The 20,546-nt window shown below is 36.4% G+C and overlaps 1 protein-coding gene across 5 annotated transcripts in view; it reads right to left on the bottom strand.

Annotated features, from left to right (window-relative positions):
• Positions 1 to 20,546, bottom strand: part of AOPEP (aminopeptidase O (putative)) — a 220,715-nt gene that overhangs the window by 101,405 nt on the left and 98,764 nt on the right. For all 5 annotated transcript variants that reach the window (XM_032214527.1, XM_032214530.1, XM_032214529.1 and 2 more), the window contains exons 10-11: positions 17,100 to 17,143; positions 10,768 to 10,828 (exon numbers count right to left, since the gene is read on the bottom strand). In XM_032214527.1, coding sequence (XP_032070418.1) covers positions 10,768 to 10,828; positions 17,100 to 17,143 — 105 coding nt within the window. The remainder of the gene's footprint in view (positions 1 to 10,767; positions 10,829 to 17,099; positions 17,144 to 20,546) is intronic.

The following is a 20,546-nucleotide window of genomic DNA, read 5'->3' as shown; positions in this document are numbered from 1 at the left end:
GTCTGATTCAGAGCAGAACTACATGTCATATGTATACACTCTGCCCTTTTAATAAAATGCAGGACTACTGTCGCTTGTTTACCTGTTCAAAATCGGACAACCACACCCAGTAAAGAAATGGCTGACTTTTCTTTTTCCTTTTCAAAAATTTATCTTAAAAAAAACCCCACTATGACATTAATTATTGGTAATGCTTTAAATATGAGCATTCCTATCAAAAGCTATCAAAGATAAAAGCTGAGGGAAGTTTTATTTGTTTTGTCCTGGTGCCTTCAGGTCAGTGTTGATTTTTGGTAACTGCCTAGACAAGTCCCTCCGGTTTTCTTGGCAACATTTTTGGAAGTAGTTTGTCATTTCCTCCATCCTAGGGCTAAAAGATAGTGACCTTGCCCAAGGTCACCCCACTAGCTGGCCAGCTAGTTTATGGGTCTCTGCCGCGCATGCACAGGGGATGGGGAGTGTGGGAGTACAGGTAGTCCTCAAGTTACAACCACAATTAAGCCCAAAATTTATGTTGCTAAGTGAAACATCTGTTAAGTGAATTTGTCCCATTTTACTATTTTTTTTCTTGCCACAGTTGTTAAGTGAATCATTGCATTTATTAAGTTAGCAACACTATTATTAAATGAATATGGCTTCCCCATTGACTTTGCTTGTCAGAAAGTCACAAAACCTGGTCACATGACCCCCAAGACACTGCAACGGTCATAAGTATCAACCAGTTGCCAAGCATCTGAATTTTGATCACATGAGCATGGGGATGCTACAAAGGTCGTAAGTGTGAAAATTGGTCATAAGTCACTTTTTCAATGCCATTGTAACTTTGAACGGTCATTAAATGAACTGTTGTAAGTCAAGGACCACCTGTAGTATTCAATCTTCTGATTTCTAGCCTGACGCCTTAACCTTTTCAACAAACTGATTCTACTGATATTTTTATCAGGTCAAAATAAGCTTAGACAAATATGTATGCAATCTTTTATTTTCTCTAGTATATTTCAAGAGAATGCTGCAAGCTATAGGGAATGCGAAAGAATTGTGGTATTCAAATCAGCAGTCTGCATGTTTAAAGACATTAATGTTTATTGTTTCAGAAGAGAGCTGAGATAGAAGGAGCAATTGCAAGGGACAAGGGGAGAAGCAATTCCTCCATCTTTGAAAGTACACTAAGATCCTAGGCCAGTGATGGCTAACTTTTTTGTCGTCGTGTGCTGAAAGCGCACCTGCTCACCAGGGGTGGGTTCTGACAGGCACTACTGCCAGTTCACTTGTGTGCACAATATGTGCATGTGCTTGATGCATGCTGCATGAGAATGTGCAGTGCAATTAAAATTCTTCTGTACATGTGCAGAACTGAAAAAAAAGAACACTATCAGTTCAACTGAACTAGTCTGAACCGGTAGAAACCCACCACTGGTGCCTACCCATAATGCAATATATGCACCGTGCGCCCCTGCATATGTGCGTGTGACTCCCCCTATGTGCACTCCGCCACAGCACGTGCATGTGTGACCCCACCCCCGCACTCCCCCTGCCCCCACAAATGCACATGCAATGCCTTGCACTCTTCCCACCCTCTATGCATGTGTGGCAGAGACCCAAAAACTAGCTGGCCAGCGGGAGGCGCAACAGCTCACATGCCCGCAGGGAGGGCTCTGCATGCCACCTATGGCATGGTTCGCTATCATGGTCCTAGACCATTTCCCACCAATGGCAATACACCTCGTTGCTTTGACCAAACATATCTGTACATTATAGACAGTCCTTGACTTACAACCAATTCCTTTAGTGACTGTTCAAAATTACAACAGCACTGAAAAAAGTGACTCATGACCATTTTCATACTATATGACTGTTGCAGCATTACGCAATCAAAATTCGGATGTTTGGCAACTGGCATCATGTATTTATGACTGTTTCAGTGTCCCAGGGTTATAATGATCACCTTTTGCAACCTGCTGTCAAGCAAAGCCAATGGAGAATCCAGATTCACTGAACAACCATGTCATTAACAACTGCAGTGACTCACTTAACAAGTGTGGCAAAAAAGGTCGTAAAATGGGCCACATCTCAACAATGGTCTTGCTTAGCAATGGAAATTTTTGCCTCAAATTTTTGGTCATAAGTCAAGGACTACCAGTGCCTGCATTTGGGCCCTGGTTTAAAAGAAACATATGACCCCCTTCTATCAACAGTTCCATTGGCTAAGAATTAATAGTTATCCCTACGACTTACATAAATCTATTTTGATAAGAGACCAGGATATTTGGAAACCATTCTCATCCATATACTCAAATTTAAGATCCCTCAGAGAAGCTCTTTTATGTCTTCTGTTGGAATCTAGGAGGCTTCTCACTGGTTGCCCACAAGTTCTTCCACTTTCTATAAAGAAAGGTTAGTTCTATTATTTTTCTCTCTGAATCCATTTTTATTCTGACAGATGTTTGATTCATAAGCCCCCTTGCTTCCCAAAGCAAGTTTTGAACATTATTAATTCTTTGTGTATTTATTTGCTATGTTTGCATGTTTTAATTACTACTTCCTTCTGTGATCTACCTAATTGTGATTAACCTAATTGTAGGAACTGCATTCAAAACTATTTTACCGAGAAAGCCCCAATGAGCAAAATTCCTGCTATTCTTACTCATAGATCTTCCTTTCGTGATAATTGCAACTTAGAATGTTGTCTGAAAGTGCATCATGCTAAATAGCTTCACTATGGTCAGTTGATAGATGAAAGAGCACTTACGTATGTTGATATACACTCATAAATATAAAAATGTACTGTACTGCTCTAGTTTTTCATGAAGAAATATGTAGGCCAGCTGTAGGCCTAGTTTTGGAGAAGGATAATACAATTGAGCCCAAAATTTATGTTGCTAAGTGAGAAATTCACTAAGTGAATTTTGTCCCATTTTACGACTTTTTGCCACATTTGTTAAGTGAATCACTGTAGTTGCTAAGCTGGTAAGTGAATCTTGCTTCCCTATTGCTCCCTATTGTCAGGAGGTCTCAAAATGGGATCATATGACCTGGGATACTGCAATGGTCATAAGTATGAGTCAGTTGCCAAGCGGCTGAATTTTGATCACAGGACCATGGGATGCTGCAGCAGTCATAAGTGTGAAAACCAGTCTTATGTCACTTTTTTCAGTGCTCTTGTAACTTTGATGGAACTGCTGTAAGTCAATGACTATCTGTACAGTATATGAATCTATCTTGTAATGAGCAAGCTACTCATTTATCTAGCCAAAAATGTGCTTATTTTAACTGGCAATGGTTTTCCCATGATCTCAAGTGGGGTCTTTAATAGCATCTGCCATCTGTTGGTATGCAGGTATGATGTTTGTAACCCATGGCACTAGGCACTGATCATGAACCCACCACCGCCAAGGCTTGTGCTATGGTTACTATGGACCACTCACCCTACCCCCAAAATTTAGTGGCCAACCTGTCAATCTAATAGTTCTGAGTGCACTTCAATTTCTTTCCAATGAGGGAAGAAATTGAATGCATTAGGATCTGCCAGTTCCCAATGAATTGTATTGCCCCTTTTCTTCCGATCTTCATTTATAATGGAGTAAACTGAATGCTTCCCTGAGATTTAGAAAAAAAAGGCATTAGCTCATATAGGGTTATACGAACCAGCAATTTTAAAAAGTGCAAGTCACTTATTAATGCATTTCTAAGTTGCAATCTTGCAACTCTACTTGAGAGACCGCCTGCTGCCAATTACCTCCCAAAGACCCATTAGATTACACAGATTAGGCCTCCTCCGGGTTCCGTCTACTAGCCAATGTCATCTGGCCATTACCCGGGGGAAGGCCTTCTCTGTGGCAGCTCCGGCCCTTTGGAATGAGCTCCCCACAGAGATTCAGACACTCACCTCTCTCCAGGCCTTCCGAAAAGCCGTTAAAACCTGGCTGTGTCGGCAGGCCTGGGTCGATGAGTTCCCTTCCCCTCTCGAATCGTGTGGCTGTTGGTTGTTTTAAATGCCCTGTACTTTTTGTTGTAGTTTTTGTGTTTCCCTTCCCCTCCTTGGGTTTGTGCGCCGCCCTGAGTCCCGCTGGGAATAGGGTGGCATATAAATAAAATGAACCTTGAACCTTGAACCTTGAAAAAGAGTCGTTGAACTTTAGAGCAGAGATGCTGAGGGTTTTTATTGTCTTATATTCTTTGTGCATGCCTTTTGGTTAGAAAGTAATGTGAATATGATTTAAATATGGTCATAAACCATTCTAACACTCCCTCATAGCTCAAGACTTCTGCACATTTCCAGGTAGATAGGATAAAATAACATGGGAGGGAGGGGGAGGGAAAGGAAGGGAGGGAGAGGGAGAGGGAGGGAGGGAGGGAGGGAGGGAGAGAGAGAGAGAGAAAGAGAAAATCCCAAATTGGAAGTATGTTTAGCAATTACTGTGGAAATTGTAAAATCCTTCTTAATTAAAGCAAGATTTTAATCAAAGTCTAAATGGATGCAACTTCTCTTACAACTGTTAAATATTTCTAGCATAAAAACCTAAATGTGTTTTTATGTTTTACAACTGATCCAAGTCAGAACCGTAGAAGCCAGTAAGCTTTTTAAAAAGTGAGGGTTTTCTCCTGAAATAGTTAAGTCGTATGTGCTTACAGTATTTCCAGAATCAATAAAAGCCTGCCATTGGTTGGCATCTTTATATATCTATTGTACCAAAACTATCTCCGCTTCAGGCCCACAAGGAGGTCTTCCAATGCTGAAAAACAGTCAGCACTCAGCCTCTGGGAAATTGCACCGCTTGAAGTGAACTCAGCTGCCCTCCTTTATTGGCATGCCAGTAGGCTTGGGAAAATGAAAACCAAGGCAAAGAGCTAGAAAGGCGTGGAGTACAAAGACTTTTAGTAAATTGATATAGCAAAAGTTTCTCTGAGATAGACAGGCAATCCATTACCATGCAAAGATGTGCTGCTTGAATTACGGGATGTCTCTTCTTCCCTCTCAGGGTACTGAGAATAGGTACTGGAAGCCAAAGCTGATTACAATTTTTCTTCAGAGTTACTTCTACACATGGGTAGGTGGGCTTCAAAAATTTTAGCAAGGGATTTTCTTCCCAGTTGCTCGGTGGGCATGGCCTACTCGGCTTCTTGCACCACAGAGGGGGGGGCATTTCTGCCCTCCTCGGGCTCTGGAGACTTTCTTTGAGCCTCCGGGAGGGCAAAAACAGCCTCCCTAAGCTCTGAAGGCTGGAAACAAGCCCATTTCTGGCTTCCAGAGCCTGGGGAGGTCAGAAATGGGCCCATTTCCGGCCTTCCTGGATTTCTGGTAGGCTCGTTTTTTGCCTTCCCTAAGCCTCCATGTGCGCCCTTCACTTACCTGCATCCAAAACAGGCCCTGTGGGGACTTCTGGGAGGGGCAGGGTGGGGTGGGCGGGATCAGCCAAGAGTGGAATTTCGGGGTTCTCCAAACTGCACAGAATCTTAGCTAGAGGTTCTCCCAAACCCCTGCGAACCCCCAGCAACCCACCCCTGCTTCTACATCTACACGCTATATCAGCCACCAAGTAAACAGCTGAATGGTTGGAAGTTGCGTCTACAGCATTTTGCTTTTTTATTACTGCATACAGAGACCAGGGAAGATATTCCAATCAAATTTGGACCTCAGGTAACAAATTTCAAAAGGGAAAGTATTATAGGACTACATATTTCTTTCTTTCCTTCTCATGTTGTTTTGGATGGCCAAAAGTGTGTGTGTGGGGGGGAGGGTATTGTCATCAAGACAAGAGTTAATTCGTAGCTAATCTTTTTTGCTTTTCTTAGGATTTTTTTGCAAGGCACAAATTAAAATAGGCTTGTACTATGCAGGGTTAGCTTTATTAGAAAAGATCACATCCCTATTTAAGAAAGACCTTTCCTCCCTCTTCTGGGCTTCCAGACCTTTGAATATGTAGGTGGAAGAGTAGGAACTTGGGAATGTGAATTTGATCCAGCATTGACCAGCCAGGCAGCAAACTCTTATTGTTCTGGAGATACCAAACATACTTCCTTTCTACTAGGGGCAAATCCAACCATTCTGTGCATAACTTAGCTTTTATGCTCAGCAGTGTGATTAACGGGAAAAAGACAAGACACAAAGAATATTTCAGCTTTGTTATAGCTCTGCAAACAATTTCTTATGAGCTATTTTCATGGATTCTTTCCTATTTTCATATTTCAAGTCCTTGTATACTGTATAAAGCTGCTTCCACTATCAATATTGTGTAACTATTCCTGAGTTTCTAAGGAACCCCCAACTTTTTTAAACTAGATTTTTGGCTATATGGTGCTAGTTTTAAAACTCTCTGTATAAATTCACAGTAAACGCTCATTCATTAACCTACAGTATGTCTGGAAATGCCAACATTAGTTACAGGTCAGTGATACATCAAGCTTCAGAATTACGGTAACTTTCTCTTGAGAGCAGCTATCAACACCAGACCTGATAGGAGTTGAATAGGCAAACTGTAAAGCTTCAATGGAGCAGAAAAAAATTGGAAGTAGTTTCCAAATGAGGGGTTGTAACATATTCTTGCTAGGTGAAAGAGCTGTACCACCAATTTTTAAACACTGTACCTGACCTGCAGAAATAGAGGCATCTCCTTAAACTTGCATTACTTTCACTTTCCTCATTAAGGTATATTCTTCATCAAGATAAATGATATTAAAATAGGAGCAAAAGAAACAGAAGAAATATAAATAATCTAGAAAGATCGGTACTACTCTACAGCTGACAATCACTTTCAGAAATAAAGTCTGAATTTGTTTATACTAGAGGATGAAGTAAAGAAAATAAATGCTGGGAACAAATCCAAATACTAAAAATGGCCCCCTATAAATATCAGGCATTCATCAGTAAACTTATAAATAAATAAATAGATTTTTTTTATTTATGAATACATTCTCTAAAATCTGTAAGGTTGGTTTATAATAGCGTAATTAGAAAATAATAATATGTAGCCTATTGTCTCCAATTACAGCTGAAGTCAATTTTCCCAATCATACTGAAACGTTCCAAAGCCAGCCTAAACCAAATTAGACATTTGCTGTGAAGATTGGTAATCAGTTACTACAGCTTACTGTATAGATAATGAAAGCACAAAACCTTTTGTGAATATCTCTTAGGAAAAACATTTTGTTATTATATCTGGATGGATGCCATTTTCTTGTTTTTCATTTATTTCAAATGTAATTGAACATGGAGCTGAAAAATCTCAGTCTAACTAGCAGAGTTCACTGAGAGTGAATAATCTGGAAATGCATTTTCATTTAAACACTGTAGCTATGATTAAAAATGTTTAAATGTGAAGTTTACTTAACCTGATTTTGTTATATTTTATAATAATAGTGCTAATCACCTTGAAAGTAACTACTGACACTTTGGCATGATGACCAAAAATATTCTAAATAGGAAACTTTATTTATCAAAGATAAGAATCAATAAAAAGTCAAAAAAATAGAAGATTGAAATATTTAAATCAAGTCCTGCCAAGCATCTGGATCATCAGAAAATGTTTCTGCAAAATGAAAATTCACAAACAATATTTAACTTGTTCTGGGAAAGGGGCATGTTCCTGACTGCTTCAATTTTCCTAAGAGATATTCACAAATATCTGGATACCCCAAAGCGCTTTATTTTTTGGAGCTCTATTACTATAGTTCAAGAAGGAAAAGAAAATGTTTTATGATTGGCCCTAAATGGATTGGATTAACTGAACAAATATCTCTCTTTACTATATTTATTCAAGGTTATATTCCAGGACATTCTCCAAGTGATCTCTAACCTTCAAATAAGACAGAATGAAAGTCTTAGATTACCTCCCTTTCATTATTTAAATTACTATTGTTGTATTCTTACAAAAGGACTTGAGAGTAAGTTGCAATTTCAATTTCTTTATTATATGACACATCTCACTTCTCTATTTTGCTTCCCTTCCCACCAGAGGTGGTATTCAGCAGAGGTGGTTCTGACCAGTTCTGGAGAACCAGTAGTGGAAATTTTGAGTAGTTCGGAGAACCGCTAAATACCACTTCCGACTGGCCCTGCCCCCATCTATTTTCTGCCTCCAAGTCCCAGCTGAGCTGGAGGGAATGGGGATTTTGCAATAACCTTCCCCTGGAGTGGGGAGGTAATAGAGATTTTACAGTATCCTTCCCCTACCACAACCACTAAGCCACACCCAGAGAACCGGTAGTAAAAAAAATTTGAATCCCACCACTGCTTCCCACTCTTCTCTAAGATCTCCTTCTGCCTGTTTGCTGCAATTTTTTATTTTTTATTAATACACTACAACTATTCTGCTATAAGAGAGAGAGAGAGAGGAAATTATCCATTAAAACTTTCCTCTCCCAGGCAACAAAAGCTGATGTTAGAGCATTTTAAGATGGCTAATTAAGAAAGTAAGTCTGAAGCTAATCAGATTTAAATTTTTCAACTTGGATCAATAGCAAGTAATGTAAAGTGGATTAATGTTGCAAAGAAGTGACATATTTAAACTACAAGGGTCTTCGCTGCTGCTTTTCTGTATATTTCATTACAAAAATATTTATTTATTTGTAAAATTTAGAATTGCAACCCATCTTACCTCAGGTAACTCTGGCATTATTGCACTGGAGGTTATAGATAGATTCAGAAAAAAAATTGGAAGAGGCCAAAGTTATGAAGAAGAAGAAGAAGAAGAAGAAGAAGAGGAGGAGGAGGAGGAGGAGGAAGAAGAGGAGGAGGAGGAGGAGGAGGAAGAGGAGGAAGAAGAAGAGGAGGAGAAAGAAGAGGAAGAAGAGGAGGAGGAGAAGGAGAAGGAGAAGAAGAAGAAGAAGGAGAAGGAGAAGAAGGTGGCATTTTGGATCATGGGTATAATAACAAGGGAAGGTAGGAAACAATGGAGCTCAACATATGCTTATAGGAAAGGAACAAGCAAAAACACTGTGTACTGGTACGTTATAAAACTACAGCAAATGCAGGCAAAAGAATAGACCAACCAAAATATTTGATTTAGTGAAGTGTACAAATTATTATAGAATATGATTGATTATTACTTGTTTAAATAACTGTGTTATGTGTTCGATGTGTTAAGTAAGCCCAGAGTTTGTGCATAGTTTTACCTTATTCATTACCTTGGGTGGGGTTATACTAAACAGATGACTAAAGAAAAATGTATCTTGACCATGGAAAGCTTTGTTCAACAATAGAGAATTATAGTTCAAACAAATCATAGATGTCATCAGTCTTGAAATGTTTAAAAATAGACAGGAACAATAGCAAAAATTTGGACGCCTATTTTTACACAAAGATAGACATGGGTACATTATTACTTAGTAATTTCTTAACAGGTTCTTTCGTTGTCTAAAATCAGCTGTTTCTAAAGTCGTAGTTTCATTTAAACTCAGCCTGGAGTTGCTGACATTAAATCATTATTAACTTAGTAGAAGGTGAAAAACTCTCCAGTCCTGTGGTGAGTCACTTCTTAAGCTGCTGTACATCCTGAACTGATAAACAGCAAAATCAACAGCACAGGGCAATTGACCTCATTTAACCCAGACTCAACAAGTTTCAAGAAAATGCTCTCCTACAATCTTTTGCCTCTACACAAATGTCCTTTTTTCAGAATACATATGTAATGAAACACACTGGAAACATTTAACTACGTTCCAGTCAAAAGCTATGGGGTTGTAGCTATGGGGAGGACACATTCTTTTATAAAGCCCAATTTCCTGAAAAACCCTTCACAAGGAATTTGAAGAATATTTCATGGCCTCTCCTATCCTGACTGTTTTGAGCACAACAGTGTTGTATTCCATTTTTCTGAACTGCTCTGAGTGGGCATGACAGGAAAATAACTGAAATGGATAGATAAAAACATTTGCTCCTTCAGTTTTATAAGATAGGGAATGGAAAACTGGTTCTATGACTCACTGCTGGATTAATCTATACTTGGTTTCTGCCAATTTTGCCTGGGCTAGCCAAATAGACTGGCCATTACAGAGATTGAAGGTCAACATTCCAGGGAGATCAAATTTTGGATGTCTGGAGAATATGTATGCAATCTGCAGAAGGATATCTGAAGGATAATGATGTGTTTTTAAATGTACTTGTTGTCTCTAGCATTTCCAGACAACTGGACACAGCAATTAAATATTTGAATCATAGACAGAATGTGCAATTGCTATATATGTTACTGGGAGGATGGTTTCTTTACTGCCACTGTTTATCCTGGATTGATATCATTTTGTATTCCTCTGTGAAGGATATCACTCCTTTAGAAATTAAATAAATATTTAATTTTCCCTCTTTTCTTTTTCAGAAAACATTCTGTTCCTAGCATAACTGCAACAGGTGTGAAACATTATAAATCAGTCCAACTCAACATTAAAAGGTTGATAAATAAAAGTAATTTAAGGCAGTGTTTTTCTTCATCCACAATAATGCAAGAAACAAACTTTCATTTAAAAAATGCGAAGTGTCAGTAAAATTCCTTAATAATACAATTTCCAATGAACAGTATCCTTTGTAATAAAGTAAGGTTTAAGAGATTTTTTTCCCCCTTGGCAACATCTCTTTGAGGGAAATAGGAAATGGAACCTGCAATTGATAAAAGTTGATTCTCATATGTGTATTTTATAAAAACATAAACTGGATATCATTAAAACTTAGATTTTATTCATGCCGTACAGTATCTATTATAGAAGGAAAAATAATTTGAACAACATGTTCAGCAGATTCATTCACAGGATTCTATTAAAAAATACATTTCCATTTACCTTAGGTATTCCTGAGCAGTCAAGCCACTTCTGGAAAATGTTTTCAATCGTCAGACCATACCTTCCAAAGAAATAAAAAAATAATAATCATAAAGATTCTCTCTCTCTCTCTCTCTCTCTCTCTCTCTCTCTCTCTCTCTCTCTCTCTCTCTCTGTGTGTGTGTGTGTGTGTGCAATCCTTGGATTATGACCATTTGTCCAGCAGCTATTCAAAATTATGACAGCACTAAATGAAAGGTACTTACAATGGGTCCTTGTAATTTGGTCTGTTGCAATACTCCACAGACAAATCATTGTGATTTCTGACAATCCAGCCAGAATCCCACAAAACAAGTCAATGGAAAAGCCAGGAGAAAGTTAAAAGTTATGTGAGGTCCTCTTTTAACAACCTATGTGGTCCTTGCTTAACAACAGATGTCAGAATTTTTGTTGCTTAGCAAATTGGTCACTTGATGTCACTTAGTATGACCATGTCATGCTCTGTTGCTTAGCGATAGTAAATCCAGCCCCAGTTGCCATCATAACCTAAGAAGTGCTTGGGAGTGTGTCTCTGTGTGTGAGACACACATCTATCTTCCCTTACACACAGACACACACGATAAAAACAGATTAGTTGCATTTACTCTTAAGAGCTTATTAATTTTTACGTTTGTAATTTCTTCATACTTTCCTACTGAAGCAGATATTGAATGGAAAATTCCAGTTATTTAAAATTCCCTAATACGAATTTTCATATGCTGCTCCTACATACATTCATATATGTTCATCTATAAATACATTACTATATATAAATTGGCATTCTTTCTTTCTGAGTTCAAAGAGAGCACCAAAGGCATAGCTGTTCTTCTAACACTGGAGGAGAACAAGCTGTAATTGAAGAGGTGAACCTAGCATGATTTCCTACATTTTCTCTATAATTTTAATATGTATTTCGGGGTGGGTTCCTGCCAGTTCTAATTGCTTCTATAGAAGAGGTACCACAAATCTACAGTGCCATTTAGAACCGGTTCAAGCTCCCTCCCCCCGCCCATCCGCACATCATCAGATGAAGAGCAAGAGGAGGAATTCTGGGAGTTGAAGTCCACAAGTCTTAAAGCTGTCAAGTTTGAACATCCCTGGGTTTTTTTCTTAAAGGGTTAGGGGTGCAAGGGTCTTGTAACTTGACGGCTTTAAGACTTGGTGCTTCAAATGCCAGAGTTTCTGAGCCAATATTTTGGTTGCTAAGCAAGAGTGTTGTTAAGTGAGTTTCACCACATTTTACAAGTTGGCCACGCCCACCCAATCACATGGCTGATAAGCCACTCCCACCCAGTCACATGGCTGGCAAGCCACTCCCATCCGGGCACATGGCCAGCAAGCCACTCCCATAAAGCAGTCCACAAGTACAGAAGAGGTTCTAAAAATTTTTGAAACCCACCACTGATATATTTGCTTTATTAAAAATAGCTTTATTGATTGTTTTTGAAGGATTCTTTTTTTAAAAATGATATTTGGTTTTTGTCAGCCACTCAGAACTTTTAGGACTGGGCAGTATACAAATAAAATGAAATAAAATGAAACAAGACAAAACTTTACATAATTACAGGGACCAAGACAAAGCAGTGAACCTACAAAAATAAAAATATAAAGCAATTCAACCGTGTATCTTTTTTAAATATGGTTCAGCAGACCAAGCACCTTAAACTCCCCATAAATTTTAGTTTAGATAATGGCAAGCTAAAATCAAAAGGCATTTGGTGAATGTCAAACTTAACAATAAAAGCAGTACTCAGTGGGATCTGATCCCTGCCTCTTTCAGTCCAGCAGTCTATTCTCAACAACCAACTGCACAAGGAATCCACTTGTTAACTAGCAAATACACCGCCATCAAAACTAATAGCCATTGATTCCCATGACTGCGATGAGTTGATCCAAATCCCCTCCCTTTTGTTTTTAAGACAAAGCAGGTGGGCTCTAAAATTTGTTTACAAATTCAGCATTTTCCCACACACTTATTTTTTCCATTAGTCTGATGCAACAAGAGGACAATACTTTGGAGAAATAGTTAAACTTTCATAAAATTTTGCCAGCAAAGCATCATTCTTTACGAAATAATCTAATCTACTAACCTGACTCTGCATACTTAGATAGGATATGTCATTGTAATTGGTTGAAAATTATCAAAATAGATTTAAGCAATATTTAATCATTTAGTAATGTGATAGGATGATATATCATTGCACTCACCCTAATCTATATGCTAATAAAACTACTGTATTATGTTTGTTTGTTCGTACCCTTCAATTGGGTAAAACAGAGCATTTAGGACAATATAATTTTTTTAGCCAATAAACTTGAAATGGGCTACAGAATGCATTCAAAATCCAGGACCCATAAATCCTGTGGGATTGAAATTTGTCAAAGTTATGCCACAGTACTACTGCAGCCAGCCGCAGTCAATGGTCACCATTTTCAGAACTCTCTGCCAACTTCCTATAAGAGAAATCAATGGGGAAGCTGGCAGGTATTTACTCCTGTTCCCACTGCTTTTTTGCCCACTTAGGTCATTTTGTTTCTTTGTTTAGACAAAGAAATAACTCTGAGATGATGACCCAATGGGTCATGGGCTGCCTAATATACTTTAAAGCCCAAAACAGAACTGCATACACTACATAGATAATACAGGCTTCTATTTCCATCTTGAAAGATAATAAGTACAGTATTTCCACTGTAAACAGAATTCAACATTTGTTCATTTGGCGATGAATTATTACCGGTATATAAGAATTATTATATAATTATTATATAAATGAAAGTACATGACAACAGAGGTGTATACAGATAGTCTTCGACCTCTGACCATAGTGGACCCCAAATTTCTGATCCTCAGTAAAACTATTGTTAAATGAATTTTGCTCCATTTTATTATCTTTCTTGCCATAGTTGTTAAGTGAATCTGGCTTCCCCATTGACTCTGCTTGTTAGAAGGTTGCAAAAGGTGAACACACGATCATGGGACACTGCAACAGTCATAAATATAAGCCAGTTACCAAGTGTCTGAATTTTGATCATGGGGATGCTGCAGTGGTCGTAAGTGTGAAAAACAAGTCACTTTTTTGCCTTTCTAGCTTTGAATAGTCACTAAATGAATGATTGTAAGTCAAGGATTATCTGTAATCTGAACCACTGACCTAACCATTTCCAAAAGATGCATTTTTTTAATGTAACAACAAGAAAATGTAATTCATGGAGAATAATCCTACTGATCAGATGTAAGTAACTACCTTTAATTTAATTTATATTTTTCATTCAAATACATTGCATTTTGTTTTAGTCCTGGTCTTGCTCATTCTTTCTCTGGGCCTATCCTCTTTATCAGAATGTAGCAGCCATTACTGAAAGCCAAATGCTGCTCCTAGGAGCAATATCCTGCACCATTAATACAGAGCATTGCCCAAATTTATGCTGAGATCCAGGAATTAAGGTATTTCAATAAAATTAGTAGGATAACAACTACATAATTTATAAAGTAGGATCGCTTCATTACTTTGTTATGGAATGAGTGTTATGTTACTGCTATTCATAGCAAATTTTGGACTAGCTCCCTCTGAGCTAGTTTCACAGCATATCGATTTTTAAGGCTATTGTACACAACAGGCATATAACTTGAAAACTGTCTTTTAAAATCAGGATCAAAACAATGGCACTTAGAAATTTAGGCTCAAGTCCGATATGTTTATTATGGAAAGCAGATGTGATTATGAATCAAATGCTATCTCATGCCATTAAAATTGTGCTGCTTAAAAGGTTCACAGCAACCCCCAACCCTAAGCTAATACACTGTACAAATTGCATAGAAATACATTGTTTTTAAATCCAATAGAAAGTTGAGCAACTAATATTATCTGTTGTCTATTTGATTTCTTTTTCATCATGTTTCAGGCCGTTCTATTCATTTTGGTTGCCATTTCTCATTGTCTCATCCATTTGGGTGATCTTCAGTTACATTCACTTTTCCAAATCTGCCCTGATTAAATTGGAGAATTAGTCTGCCTTCTGAGACCGCAGCCTTGGAATTTTCCATTCAGATGAAATGGTCCTTTCTGGTATTGTACAACTTCCTTAAAGTAACATTTCATTTGGACTGGACGAAGAATACAAATTTTCTCAGTAATTTAAATAAGGGCCGACATTCTCTAAACATTACCAATTCCCCTTTCTCTGTTTCCCAGATTGTAACTTTTACAGCGTCCTTGTGTTCAGCTGTGCAGCATTTGATCACTTACTTAAGGCATATTAACTCTCAGAAAGATCGGACAAATGGCCATTTAAAAATTAACCAGACCCCATCGTCTCAGATCTCCATTGCTTCAGATTTAGACTGGATAGTTTTCACGTGATTACTTTTAAAACCTTTTAACCCTACATTATTATGTCCTGAAGGTTTATATTTATCTGCATAACAAATATAAGCCAATGCCTTTATCAGTTCCAAGAATCTGTAGGGTTAGGGACAACAGTTTAATTTATTTCTTCCTTTAATTTTTTTATTTGAAAAAAACCAATTTGAACTTTTTAGGAATAATAGAAAAATATTTGTTACACAACATTTTCAAACTCTAGATATATAAATCAATATTAGAATACTTCATGTCAAATAAAGACATACAATTTATGTGTTTCCACATTAAAGGTTCTCACAACATACAAGTATTATTGTGGACTAGGCGTTACACTAGTACAAAATAGAAAACTATTGCTGTGAAACACAATATTAAACTACGTATTTTGGGGGGGAAAGTTTGGCAAAAGTTCATATCTCTACTGTGAAGTGTTTCAAAATGTTCACAAATGACTGCTTAAAATAAGAACTGGGAATGGCTGGCATAAAAAAACACATTTCAAAGCTATAATGTTAGAGCAAGTGAATACATACGTTGGTCAAATCCCAAAAATGTTGCTTATGCTTGCATAAGGAGCATTTTGTGTTTCATTTAATCAAGAGACACCTCCATCATAACTTAAAATGCTTCTAAGGTATTATTTGATATAAAAAGAAAACTCTTGTGTGATAAAACAAATATTTTTATGATGGGGAGAAGTAATAGAACAACGTCTAAACTTCTTTCAGGTCAAAGAAATATTAACACATTTCATTTTACAAATACAAAGCTCAATTATTTTCTTAACTTTGTGTTAAGAATTAAAACTTATACTGTAATTAGTGGAAAAAACATAATTGCCAGACATTAAGTATAGATGAGAGCATACTTTATATAAATATGATCTATTATTTTTGGCACCACATTTTATCTTCTCATTATTCATAATTCTGGCAGCATACTATATGTCTGGCCATAAAATAAATAGAACTGAAATCTTGCCTTTCTTTCTGAAGGAAAAAGAAATCCACTACTTTTACTGGAAATTAAAATATTCTTGGCATATTCTGAAGCAGCCATAAACCTCCTAGTTTTAGTAAAATTTTAATTGATAAAATTTAGAAAAGAGAGTGTTAAGTTTATACAGAGATTCTAAGTACAACTGACTGAAACAAATTATTTTCACCAAGAAAACAGATACCATAATTGAGCACAATGTGTTTACACACTGCAATTTACTATACAAAAACCAAGCCATAAAAATTTTCTTTTATACAAAGTAAATGGCAAAGCTTTGCAACTAAAGAAAGAAAAATCAGAGGGCAGACATTGAAAACAAAGCAAGGCCAAAAAAAATTGGGAACTATCCCAAGTGCTAGTTAGGAAAAAAAAATATGTGGAAGCCCAATAGGTTCCAGGAAATTCTTTTGTCAAGAATATGAATGACCTTCAACCAAAATATTTTACCAGGTAAGCAGAGCAGTCTTGACAAAGAAATTTTTTTTGTAATGCATGGTGCTTTCACAGGGGTTTTTTCGTACTGGAACTTAGGACACTCTTCTCTTTTTAAGTTTTTGGAAATGAAAAGATAGAGCTGATCACAAAAACAATCTACTCGTGTATGCAAGTGAGATCATTTATTTCAGTTGAATTTAGAAGTGTTTTTGAATTCAAAAACATAAACTCTGATCCCATGGTGGGACCCGAAGCTCCTTTCTATGGTTTTCCATTCCATGTATTTTTCTTCTCTTATAATAAAAGATATAGCACCTTATAATTTAACAGATAGCTATGAAACACTCAAATTCAACATCATTCATAACTATGGTACTAACTTCTTAGTGTTTTAGGCATATAAGATTATCTTAAGATATTTTCTGCAGAGATGCAACTTTAATACATTGCTGGAAAATTTACACACAAGGTTTTCATAAATAAAATATCTGAATCAGGATGTTTAGACTTACATACCCTTTTAACTGGGGGAACTCTTCTAATAATAAATGAAGAAATTCCTGGATAAAAATAATAAAATACTGTTATTGTTAAAAACAAGCACTCATAGCAACATTTTATAACTATTCATTTGACATTGAGTATTCATAAAAGGTAAAGGTGCTTATGAAATTCTAAGCCACATATAATAAAAGGATATAAAGAAATGTCAAATTTTAACATTATCTTCCTAAAATACAAGGGCAGTACATTATATTTTCATCATTTTCATAATCAATTTAATGTAATCATCAAATACTACAGTACACTGAATGGCAATAAAAGAGAAGATTAAATGTAAATAAAGCTACTCGTATTTCCCTGAAAATAAGACTGGATCTTATATTAATTTTTGCTCCAAAAGACGCATTAGGGCTTATTTTCCAGTTAGGGCATATTTTCAGGGGAAATGGTACTAAATGTTTTTTATTTGGCTGACAAACTTAACTGGGGCTTATTTTTGGGTAGGGCTTATATTATGAGCATCCTGAAAAATCATGCTAGGGCTTATCTTCTGGTTGGGTCTTATTTTTGGGAAATAAGAATATATGTTTGGCTACAATTTAATATGTTTCTCTGTTTATATATAAATTAAAGTTAGTTATATTTTTATATGTGACATTTAATTGCCTGCTTGTGATCTTTAGATATAAACTTGCATAGCACTTATCTGGTAATTTCAATACCATCCAAAGACAAGTGGGCAATAAATACAGCAATTGTGGAAAAAAATATCCCATTACAAAGTGTACACATGCTCAGATCAAGGCAATGGCGATTGAAAAAGGGAAGAAATGAGAAAAAGGGTGGAAAGAGTAGAATACCCTACAGAATTTTTTTTTAAAAAAACAACCTTGCAGAACTACATTCCACAGGATAACACAAGACAATGGAAGATTCCATTGTATTATGTAAGTTATATTTCAGAAGTTGAAGAGTTAATATTTTAACAGGAGAAAATAAGCTGGCTATTGAGATATTTAAATTGTGCAACCTGGTTACAAATGGCATACTTTTCGCTTTCATAATACAAAATACAGAGATGCAGTTGAGGATTCCATTATACCGGGGTACAGCTTCCCTGATTATTTTTATTATTAAGAAAATCATGCTTCTGTCTGCGTAGTTCTTTGTATCTGTAGCCTAACTGTGTCTTTGGTTATGTAAAGATGTCACATTACTTTAGAATGTAGTACAACATTTTCCAAGCTGGATTATTATTCAACTGTATTATCATTAGTTTTAAATGTGTTGATTCATTTTGAAGTACATCAAACAGATATTGCTGACTGTTAAAGATATAAATAATGTAAATGTTTTATGTCTGTAAAATCAGTCTACACAACTGCACAAGATTGTTACATGAATACTCAATTCACGTTTTTATGCCCAAGATACACTAGTATATTCAGGATTATTATTTTTTGACAGACTGTTGGAGAAACCAAAAACTAGAATACAATCATAAGCTCTCCAAACTAATCACATAATTTAAAATGAAATATGAATGCAATTATATCATAGAGTATTTTTCCTGGTGCAATTTTTAATTATTGAAAAACATCTTTTTAAACATCCAAGGGATATGGATATGGATATATGTATATGTGTATATATATATGTAGGTCTCTAGTTATTCGGGTTTTCTCCCGCGTAAAATTGGAGATGTCTTGGCGACGTTTCGACGAAGTCTCATTCGTCATCTTCAGGCTTGGTGCTTCCAGGAGCAATGTGAGATCTCGGCTGTTTCTTCCATATATATATTATGTGGCTAGTTTCAGAATCCTAATATGTTTTGGGCTTATAAATATGTCTTCTGAAACACCATTATAAAAATCCGTGCTGCTAGAAAAGTACTTTTATGAGCACACAAACTGGGTTTTTAAAGTATTAAAACATGATAAAACATGTATTTTAAACACGCTAGGTATGAATTAGCTAATATACACATTTAGTGGCTCAATGTTACATTTATTTCTTTATTTGACCAGATGTTATAATGAACATATTAAACTCAGCAAAGGTATTCATTTTTCATCACCAAACTAAACGTCAGCCTTAATTACACAAGTGGAATCAGCACTTCAAATTCATTTCTATTTATTTATAGTTACCAGCACTCCAACTATTACACAAATTTCATCAAAAAAATATTATTCAGTGGATCTTCTAGTGGAAACCAGAATGAACTCATTTAAAAAAAAAAACCCTTCCTAAAGTTCCAGACTTACTTTCTACTCAACTAAAATAAACAAAACTACTATTAAAAATATAACTGAGCTTGCAGTCAAAATGAAGGGAGAAAAGCAAACTGATTAATGCTTCACATGTGAAGTCATTTCCTTGCACCTGTGGCTCAAATCTAGGAAAAATACTACAAATGCTGCTAGAAACAAGACTAGTATTCAGAATGTGACAATTCTTTATTCTTTAGTTATTATACTGTCGTCTTCATGCTCTTAACTGGTAGGAATTCAACCCGACGTTTTTAAACACTAAAACATTGCAATACTTTTATTTATTCATATTTGCTTTAAAATCGTACTCCTATTTAGATATGAACCCTGTGACTTGCAGAATATTTCAGATAATTCTTCCTGCTTTTAGTGTGAAGAAGTGCAGAGAGAAAATTAAACTGACCCCCTCCCCATCTTGGTTTCCTGGCTCCCTGAGTGGTAATTTTTGAGATAGTTAAAATACCCAACTATCTAACTATCTAAATGTTTTCAAATCTAATTGCCAGTCACTGAAAATCCTGACACAGATTCCTGCCGACTTATTTGGATAGACATAGTGGACTTTAACTGAAAAATAAAACAAAAACAAACTTGTCCGTTTGAATGATGTAACTGCCCCACTCTTTGCAGTACCTAGCTGCCAAAAGTAGCATTATTAAAAGTGCTGCTGGGGTCCATAAAATGGTTACCTGCCCCTGATCTCATCTTGCAACAGAAGTGAACATTTCTCAGGGTGAATGAAAAACTTGCACGGTCTCCAGTGCACAGAGACAGATCCATTGCATGAGCACAAAAATCGTAAGTCTGTGTTAAACATAGCGTCTGAAAACACGTTGAATCAATGTACTTAACCTGCAACCTTTTGGAGTACAATTAGATGAGTGTTAGGATGAAAGCTAGGAAAATATTGTTTTCCTCACTCTTAGGAGATTTTGTTCCATTGTTTGGTGTCACATGAACATGTGGGATCTGGGACTTCAGAATCTGCAGAATCTTGAGTAAGAAAATATTCTTACCACATCTAAATAACTATAAAGTAAATTATTTGATAGTAGCTTAAAAATCTAATTTGTAAACATTTGCCTCTAGGATAAGAGCAAGAATGAAATGTTTCATATGGTGAGAGAGCAGCTGGGGAATTTATAAACCAGATTTCACAGCAGGCTGCTAGGCAAAAAGAAAATGA

This window comes from Thamnophis elegans, chromosome 3 (assembly GCF_009769535.1).
Source record: "Thamnophis elegans isolate rThaEle1 chromosome 3, rThaEle1.pri, whole genome shotgun sequence".
In the NCBI taxonomy this organism is placed as follows: Eukaryota; Metazoa; Chordata; class Lepidosauria; order Squamata; family Colubridae; genus Thamnophis; species Thamnophis elegans.
The sequence above is the reverse complement of the archived record's forward strand: the minus strand, read 5'-3'. Positions and strand labels throughout refer to the sequence as shown.